General features: G+C 37.2%; 1 protein-coding gene across 4 annotated transcripts in view; it reads left to right on the forward strand.

The window, feature by feature from the left end:
- The window catches only part of opcml (opioid binding protein/cell adhesion molecule-like), a 2,222,745-nt gene that overhangs the window by 2,194,806 nt on the left and 17,483 nt on the right, over window positions 1-10,456 (forward strand). For 2 of the 4 annotated variants that reach the window (XM_063038344.1, XM_063038342.1), the window contains one exon: window positions 5,709-5,744. The exons of the other annotated variants lie outside the window; for them this stretch is intronic. In XM_063038344.1, the coding sequence (XP_062894414.1) occupies window positions 5,709-5,744 (36 nt within the window). The remainder of the gene's footprint in view (window positions 1-5,708; window positions 5,745-10,456) is intronic. 4 annotated transcript variants of the gene reach the window in all.

The following is a 10,456-nucleotide window of genomic DNA, read 5'->3' on the forward strand; positions in this document are numbered from 1 at the left end:
GAGATGTAGTATTTCTAAATATGAAAATGCAAATAACTATCATTAACTTATCCATTGGGTTAAAATTACATAATTTAGATTGCCATTATTTAGCTAAAGATTAAAATAACTGCATTTTATGTGAATTATAAGTATATTTTTTCTGAAATTATATTTAGCCGACTGACATCGTATTAAAGTGGAAGTATCGCAATGAAAGGAGCACTGTCTCTTTACGTTCAGTTTCCATGGCAGTGTGTTGACATGAATTGGCTCCTGAATGTTCTATCCAGTGAATTTAATGTTGTGTGCTTAACCCTGCGTTTCTTCTCGCTCCTCTTAAAAATAACAAATTTTGTACTGCTGAGAGATGAAAGGAAATGGCTGACACTTCGAGAAAAATGCTTGACAACCTGTAATCAGGTTGATTGTTCAAGTTCCATTTAGAGCTGACATGGTTGAATAATTGTTAGGTAGGGTCTGTACATTACAAATACAGAATTATAATAACATTTTCATGGCCACAGTTATACTAATATTCAATGCCCATTCAGCGAATGGCTCAGATACATTGTGTGTGGAGAAAACACCGACTAGAAAGAGAAAAACAAAATCAAACAGTGTTGACACAGTCCAGCCTAATGTTTATTATAAACACATTTATGGAAATACAAATAATTTCATAATGAAACAAGTAAGTAGGAACCTACATATAATGACATGTATAGCACCGATTCAATATTTCCTAACTTGACTTTGGGCAGTCGTTGATTGTTCTATTGGATATTTTGCAATAAAGAATAGTCCAGGTGTATGATGTCAAGGATTATTGATAACACAGCTCTTCAGTTAGTTGGAGTACGCTTTTAATATGCTTCAGAATCTCGTTTAACAGTAATTTCAGAAAATACTTCAATAACATTTAGAAAATATGAGCCACAGCATTTAAGAAATACATATTTTGTAGCTGCTTTAGTTCATTTCCTTTCAGCTTGGTACTTTCTTTGCATTCCCTGTTTTTTTTTATATATTGTACTACGACAGAACCAACCATTGAAATAATCATTCTGGTTCCAAATCATTTGATCTTTGACATTTCAAAGAAAGTGACCCTCTGCTCATTCTGCCCTTTACTAATCTGTTTTGAGCTCTATACACATCTTCCATTTAGATTCTTGCTAACAGTCATTATCAAAAAGGTTGTTTCTTTTTATTCTGCCCTGAGCTAAAATTAAGAAAAAATTATAACTAAATATCATTTTCAGTACTTGAGTGTGTCATGTTCCCATATCAATGGAAATTATGCATTTCAGGAGCAAGAAAAAGCAACCATTTCAGTTGGCTAATAGAAAGTACATTTTCGGGGGATTACCCATGCGTTATGTGTTTATTTTGTCTGATTCCAAAGTTGCCCGTTGGGTTTTCATTCCCAATTAAAGACTGCAGAATATCTTTCAAGCTATATCGCCCTTGTTCCTGGGGAATATCTGGAAAACTCACTGAGGCATAGATCCTGCAAATGATCATAAAATGTTCAGAAAAAAACGTACTCTACTTTTTCTCCTTTTTATTACTTATCTGCATCTTTGGGTATCTAAAGAAAAATTGTCAAGAAAATATTCAGGAACTGAATTAACATCATTTGGAATCAGTTTGATATAGATCTGAGAGCAATACATTTCCAAAACCCCAAGGCTCCTCTAAGTGCCCAGTAATTCACTCCAGTAATTCTATTTGTCCAGTTGAAACTCAACTGAATAAAGTTGGTCGTTGCCACTTTTTTCATTTAGTTGGGTGACAGATCTGTCTCCTGTTTCTTGGGCGAAACCTGTATGAAGCAAAGATGGAGATTTAACTCCACCTGTGTAATTCAGATATATCGACTTTAATGTAGTGAATTGAAAAAGAGGTTGATTTTTCCCAACATAAGCCATTATTTCAGATCATAAATCGTAGAATGAGTTTCTAGCATTAGTCAGTTGCAGACCCTTACTCCATCCCATATACCTGTACATTAACAATTTGAATATGAATATAGGAGGAATGTGAGTAAATTTCCAGATTTCACAAAAACTATTGGTGCTATTGGCAGTGAGGAGGTTAGACTTAGGTTACAGAATTATAAAGATCAGTTGACAAGTTGAGTAGAACAATGGCAGATGGATTTCAATCCTGATAAATGCAAGGTTATGCATTTTGAGTAATAAGAGTAGGACATGTACTGTTAAATGGCATGGCCCTTAAGAAGTATTAAGGAACAGAGGGACCTTGGTGTATGTCCGTGGATTCCTAAAGGTGACAGCACAGGTAAAGCATGCATCCTGGATGTTGGCCTTCATTGGCCAGGGTATAAAATATAAGAGTATGGAAATTGTGGTACAACTTTAAGAAACTTTGGTTTAACCACAGCTGGAGTATTGTGTGCAGCTCTGGTTGCTACACTATAGGAAAGATGTGAATACACTGGAGTAGGTGCAGAGGAGATTCTCCAAGGTGCTGCTTGGTATGGAATATTTCATTATGAGGAGCAATTGGATAGGCCGAGTGCTTTTGTTGGAATAGGAGAGGACCAAACAAAGGAATGCAAAATTGTTAAGAACATAAATAGTGTAGATGTTTCCTATGACTGAGACATTGGCAAGAATAAGTGGCTTTCAAGGGATCTGAGGATGGTTCACTCGTAGGGTGGTTGCAATCTATGTGAGAAGGTGGTGCAAGCAGGTAGTCTCCCAGCAGTTAAAGTATATCCAGACAAGAACCTCATTTGCCAAGGTATAAAAGGATATGGACCAAAGTATTGGTTAATTGGATTAGTATAGATTAATACTAATCGTCAGCATAGACATTGAGGGCCAAAAAGCCTGTTTCTGTGATGTAGGACTCTGTGGCTCATAAGATATCATTTTCCATTTTTCATTCTTCCAAGTCAGTTAAGTCTTCTCCCCTACTCCCTGTATTTCCATATCATCAGGAAAGTGGGGACAATATATAAAGCAGCTTTACAACATATCAAAAATATCACACAATTAGTTGATGAGGTGAAACTTTGCCTACTGAATTAAAGTCAGCTACCTAAAGAAACAATTCTTTGACCAAAATCTAATGTTTAATGTAGTTTTAATAATGCTATTTAATGCAATTTAAAACTTTGTGTTGCAGAATGATTCTAAATTTGACTTGATTTAAAAGAAAATTTTGTGTTTTACCTTTCACTGACAAGTTCATGTTATGAACTTTTCTCAGGGCATTGTACATTTAAGTTCTTGTAATATTATCTTTGAATGTTGAATTTTATCATTAAATTGCTATATAATTTTATTTACATTTGCTAAAAATTTTCTTCAATTGCATCCACTTCATTCATTACAGTCTATATGGCAGCAAAAGGACATTTATATGAATATCCCTTATTAGATCTGAGACAGTCATATAACATAATGTCCTTAAGTGATTCCCTCAAATAAAAAGTAAATGTAATCCTTGGATAAAAGAATGCCTTTATCTCAAAGTCAGCACTTCCTAAAATCAAGCATATTTGCTGATAATTATTGTTGCCTGAGAAATGTTTTGGTTTAAAATGACAGTGCTGCATTTCATTGTCTGTTTTACTAGGATAACCCAGAACTCCTAAAACCTGAGACAAATCCTTACGTTACTTGCAGTAGGTTAGGATTCTATGTGCTTGTTCACGATGAGGAGATCTGTCTTTCAATACAGTTTTTAAAATCACATCCCAGCATGAATGTTGATTTGTGTTCACCTCTAATACCATACTCTTTCACTAAAAGGTGTAAGCAGTTACAGGTCGATGATTTTTTTTTCTTAATTCCCTAATACAGTATCTCTGAGTTAAATTTTCAGTGGGGTTTTGTGTTCTAGCGACACCATGAAGTTAATTGAAACTGGCTCAAATTCATGTAGTCCACTATACCGTTCATTCCGATGAAAGCCTTTGCATAAGCTTAGACCATAGGTTCTAATGGTGAAAGGAACCATTACCCTTAATACCACATGGCACTAATGCAATTCTGAAAACTAAAAGGCAGACCTTAAAAAATAATAACATACCTAAATCATTTTGAGCAAAGGAACCCGTAAAATCTAACAGCTATCAATCGTTCTGGGCTTGGTAAAGACTTGTACTGGAACTCCAGAAGTCTACTGTCGTTACATCCAGTTAGCAGCAGGTATCCAACATAACCAGTCTAATATTTTAAGCATAATAGCGGTTCACACTGCAGGAGTCCATGGAAAAATGGAGGTTACATTGATTTAGGATGGAATGGGTGCACGATGCAAGAAAAAGTTGTGTTTTTATGTATGGCAAACATTCAATTCAATTTTATTTATGACGAAATTCATGTTGTTTTAGGTAAGTATTTCATTTAATCATTCATCTGTGTTTTTTTCCATTAAAGAAAATGAAGTTGGTGCAAACTCAGAAGGAGATGAATAGCACCTGCAGTGCAGTTTGTTCAAAGTTAGATAAAGAATTTTGCTGATGAAAGTTTGAAACTGTCAGTCATGATAGTTGGGAGTTTAACTACATGCTATCTAGAGAGGGAAAGATATAATAAATAAAGAATCAGACATTTTAAGTAACAGTTCTTGCAAAGCCATCTACATTAATTCAAGCATTGCTTTTTTCATCTTTTACATTGATATTGTTGCAAACATCCTTTTTTATGATTTGTTGTTGTTTAAAAACGTATACTTCAATATGAATAATCTTTTTGTGAACTAATCATTAACATTTTTAACTATTTTGAACAATTTGCAATCAACTTTTTCTGTTGACAACTATTCATTCTGTCTGCAGCCTGAAGTGATACATGCTTCTTGAATTGAATATCCAGTTCTTTAGACATCATTATATCAGTCCTGAGCAGTCAGAACTCACAGTGTGGCACAAGACTTTCAGACCTGCTTCCAGCGGAAATTTATTTTCAAGCAATAGTAAACAGCCATTCACTTTGATAGCACATTTGGTGGAATAGCTCATGCGTGAGAAAGGGAAGCCCATAGGCTGAATGGTTAACAGAGTTGTTTCTAAACTTGTTACCTTGTAAAATATCTCCCTATTCTTAAGTGAAATAATAAGATTTGCAGATACTGCTGTGAGTTTTGTCAGCACCTCTTCTGCGAAAGGCATGGGAAACAGTCTTAACTAGGCACTTCAAAAAGGGTGGAGAGAACTTTCTCTGGTGTTCAATATTTGTAAACCAATTATCCCCACAATCAATTACCTTGCTAACTTGTGAATTCAACTGAATCCTATAATGACCATGCAGTGTATTGCCAGTTAAACATGTAGGACTGGACATTCCATGCACTGTTCCTTAGATAAAGGCTACAACTAAGTTGCCTGCAATTGCTTGGTATGGTCACCCAGCAATAAATTCATCATTGTCAACCATCCAGTTGAGTTGATGGTCGGATATCTACTCTTGTTTCATTTTGGGTTGCCATTACTGTAAGGAAAATGGGATTGATTGCTCTTGTTTTGTCTATAACACATTAAATTATTCACTTGGGTACCTCCAAAAGCACTTTTCATAGCACTGGACCTTCGATTTTTGAATGCATGTATTTAGCTCTGGATATCTCATCCAGTGTCATATGACTAATACTGAAATCTTGTATTGAAGTTACCCCCACACTCTTGTTGCAACTTAGTTTACATTTTAATTGTTTATCATAAGCTTTTTGCTTTCTTCAATTTTTTTTAGAAGAGAAAACTTCCACAATTCTTGCAAATTGGAAAGGTTTGTAAAATGAAAGAAGTTAAAAATGCATGAACCAAATTATAACTGCACTACAACTTAACAGTCTGTGAGATCTAAGAATACTAAACTAGATGCTAGTGTTCTAGCAAATAAATTAACGCATTAACAAAATAAATTGGTCTACAGTTGTTGCCTCTTGAAAGCTTCTAAGTAAATTTGCTCCATTAATTAATTCCCAATATGGAAATCCCTTTAAAATGTCTGTTGCTTTGTAGTGTTTCCATTCATCTAGTCCAATTAGCAGAGTTGTAGTGACCTGGTTTAGTCATTTAGTTTGCTGTATTTGAATGCATTGTAAACTTGTGCATGTATTGTATGTGTTTAAAGTTTTCATCAGTAGCATTGGACCATTTCAGACTTTGCTCTAAAATACTTAAAATAATCATTGTGATATAGAGCTTTTTGAAATTGTGTTTTAGAACATTCTTCATAGAAAAGAATTATGGCCAAATTCCTGGTAAGATCAATCAAGATTTTCTAATGATTTTGGAGAGGACTGATCTTGCCAGGCATGATTTGGTTAGTCAAAATGATTTTTTTTCAGATGTTATGTGAGAGGATAATTTAATTTAAAGTTTATTTGATATATAAGACCATGTTATAGAGTTTATGGTTGAGAAATTGCTGGAAAAGTAATGGCTTGTTCATTATTAATGCATGACTGACCCGCCCACCATCATATCCCAAGCAACCTGTTTTGACTGAGTGATGTCATAAGTTGTGAATCATCACAAGCTGCTGAATAATTTGCCTTACTCCATCATTTGCTGCACAAAATCCTCAGTAAACTTATACTGAGTGTGAAGGAAATTTGCAGTATTTATTATATATTTTTACTTTATTGTTTCTTTTATCCTCCTTTTTAACAGATTTTCTTTCATTACCTTCATTTCTTAATGCACACATTACTAAATGACAATAAAAGAGGACTGCATGTCCTCATATTCTAATCTAATTTTATTTGCTTTTAACACTCCATTTAGTTCCTCTCCCATCATTTTCTGTGGCTTCTCTTCTGTTTTTGCCCTCAGATTGTATTGAATAAGATGATAGTCCATTGAAGCCAAAGCTCAAGTGCTACTGAGCAGTCCTTTGACTTGTTGCAATGTTATCAGTTTGCATTTCTAGCAGCTTGTGTTGAAAACGTGCAACGACTTTAAGGCCAAGGCCAAAATTCCTATTCACTGTGTTTGCCACAAGTTGAACTGCTCCAGCAATTGCTACGCCATTGTGGAATAACAGATGTTGGCTTTTAAAATTTAACTGTGGGGTAATAGGCTCAAATGCTTAATTGATTCTCCTTCTACAATTATAGCAAAAAAACAGATATTGAAAATTTATTTACTGTTTTCATTTGAATGTATGGATATTGCTGCTCTAACAGCAGAGAAGGGAATTTTACATGAACGCCATATGCATTTGTACCCATTGTTACCACAGTGTAAACATATCCTTGTGATTATCACTTAAAGTTAAATAACCTTGACATTGGCAGATCTTGACAGTCTTATGACATGAGGTAACTCATACTTTTTCCCTTCATATCCTATCAATAAAATAGAAATTCTGTGTTTTAAGGGTAGTATGTGAAGGTAACATGGTGGCTGGAAGTGCTATGCATTTTATCAATATGTTAAGCTATCATTCTGATGGTACGGTAAAAATACGTTTTACACAATGACAGAATTTTCATAGTCTCTCAGTATTGACAGTAAAGATGAAAATGTCGTCACTGAAAGACTTCTGAGGGTGCATTAAAGATTTTGCATGGGTGACACTTAATTAATTAAACTGGCCCTTCATTCTTTTAGCTGCCAGATCATATAAAAGTCACAGTTTTCCTTTAAAAACCTTCTCTTAAACAACTCTCAACACATGACCTAATACTTTATACTTTATTGTCGCCAAACAATTGGTACTAGAACGTACAATCATCACAGCAATATTTGATTCTGTGCTTCACACTCCCTGGATTACAAATATTAAATATTAAAAATAGTTAAAATTAGTAAATATTAAAAATTTAAATTATAAATCATAAATAGAAAATAGAAAAATGGGAAGTAAGGTAGTGCAAAAAAACCGAGAGGAAGGTCCGGCTATTTGGAGGGTACAGCCCAGATCCGGGTCAGGATCCGTTCAGCAGTCTTATCATAGTTGGAAAGAAGCTGTTCCCAAATCTGGCCATATGAGTCTTCAAGCTCCTGAACCTTCTCCCGAAGGGAAGAGGGACAAAAAGTGTGTTGGCTGGGTGGGTCGTGTCCTTGATTATCCTGGCAGCACTGCTCCGACAGCGTGCGGTGTAAAGTGAGTCCACGGACGGTAGATTGGTTTGTGCGATGTGCTGCGCCGTGTTCACGATCTTCTGCAGCTTCTTTCAGTCTTGGACAGGACAACTTCCATACCAGGTTGTGATGCACCCTAGAAGAATGCTTTCTACGGTGCATCTATAAAAATTAGTGAGGGTTTTAGGGGATGGGCCAAATTTCTTTAGTTTTCTCAGGAAGTAAAGGCGCTGGTGGGCCTTCTTGGCAGTGAACTCTGCTTGGTTGGACCAAGTCGGATCATTTGTCATATTGACCCTGAGGAAATTAAAGCTTTTGACCTGTTCCACTTGCGCACCGCCGATGTAAATTGGGTTGTGCGGTCCGCTACTCCTTCTGAAGTCAACAACCAATTCCTTTGTCTTGCTGACGTTGAGGGATAGGTTATTGTCTTCGCACCATGCCACCAAGTTCTTAATTTCCTCTCTGTACTCAAACTCATCATTACCCGAGATACGGCCTACAATTGTTGTGTCCTACAATAATTGGTAGGAGTTCACAATGAGGGGGAAGTACTATCAAATAGAGTCTGCTTTAAGAATAGTATTTAATATCATTGATTGCTAATTAGCTGTCACTACTTGTTACTGGAAAAGGGAATATACTGTTGATTGAAAATGATTTACCACCAATTAATTAGTAAACATCCGATATAAAAGTATGAGGAGGCCTTCTGAGATCGGTGTCTGGTTTCTGAAGAAGGTTATTTTTGGAGATAATTTCAGCAGAGAATACAGAATGATTGCATTATCCAGCTTGTAGCAAAGCAATCATTTTATTCTTCAGGGTCCTTACTTAGAATTCCCTTGTCTAGTGCTAAGTGCGCCATGTAGTCACATTAACTTAGTCTCTGCATCCAACATCCATTCCATTGATTTCAATGGAGATAACTTGAAGATCTGCTGCATTTAGTCCTAATAACCAGGAATGAATTTCCAGACAGCTAACTCAATTATCTTTTTTAGATCAAGCAGTTACTTGTTCATTGGATACTGTTCCAATCAGTTTGGAGAACTGTCCCACCCATAATCCTCCACAAAGTATTAAGTTTTCATTTTGTATTTAAATACAAAATGGAATAAATTGTGTTTCATTATTGGCAGCATTCTGGTGGAGCCATCACCTATCCATCTTCCGTTGTTCTGCATGCCTTGAACTTCTGCATCTGCACACTGCAGAGTATGGGATTGTTGAAGGTCAAGTGCTGGCACGTCCGACCTCCTGCAGCACTGCAGTGCTGAGTGACTGCTCGGGAAGGTAATGAGCTGAGCAGCTGGATGTGCTTCTCATTCGCCCCTTCAACATTACTTCAGCCGTTGATGGTACTCAGTGTGGCCCCATTCATTTGAAATATTAATAAATTAACATTAACATTAATGGAGCATGAACAATATTGATGAAATATAATTTATATATGTTAATTAATGGTAAAATAAAAACAAGAATATAAGCAGACAAATTGGAAAAAAACAAATAAATAGTAACTAAAATTGTGGGTGATGCCATAGTTAATTAAGAGATATCATAACCCAAATGTATTATTTAATCAACACACATCAAAGTTGCTGGTGAATGCAGCAGGCCAGGCAGCATCTCTAGGAAGAGGTACAATCCCGTCTCCTTCAGATCCCATCGTCAGCTCCTGGGTCCTCAAAGGCTCCATCTTCCTCTCACCCCAACCTTCCCCTCTCCATTGACACCCCCAGCCTCCCCCCTCCCCCCTCTGATCCCAGCTCTCATCCGTGCCAGGTCTTTACCATTCCCTCCGACCTTCAACTGTCGGAGGCAGAACGCTCCGTCCTCAGTAAGGGCCTCACCTTTGTCCCCCCTCACCCACACCTCAGCGAGTTTCGTGGTCGCCATGATGCGGAATTCTTCTTCCGTCGTCTCCGTCTCCGAGCCTACTTCTTCGGCAAGGACTCTTCCACCCCCACCGATGACCCCTTCTCCCGTCTTCATCCCTCCTCTTCTTCATGGACACCCCGCTCTGGTCTTCTGCCTGCTCTGGATCTCTTTATCGCTAACTGCCGACGGGACATCAACCGTCTCGACTTCACTGCACCTGGTGACGGGACATCAACCGTCTCGACTTCACTGCACCTGGTGATGGGACATCAACCGTCTCGACTTCACCGCACCTTGTCCCCATTCCAACCTCACTCCTTCGGAACGCTCTGCTCTCCACTCCCTCCACACTAATCCTAACCTTATTATTAAACCCGCCGATAAGGGGGGTGCTGTTGTAGTCTGGCGCACTGACCTCTACCTTGCCGAGGCACAGCAACAACTCGCAGATACCTCCTCTTATTTACCCCTCGATCGTGACCCCACTAAGGAGCACCAGGCCGTTGTCTCCCACACCATCAC

Source organism: Mobula hypostoma, chromosome X2 (assembly GCF_963921235.1).
Source record: "Mobula hypostoma chromosome X2, sMobHyp1.1, whole genome shotgun sequence".
NCBI lineage: Eukaryota > Metazoa > Chordata > Chondrichthyes > Myliobatiformes > Myliobatidae > Mobula > Mobula hypostoma.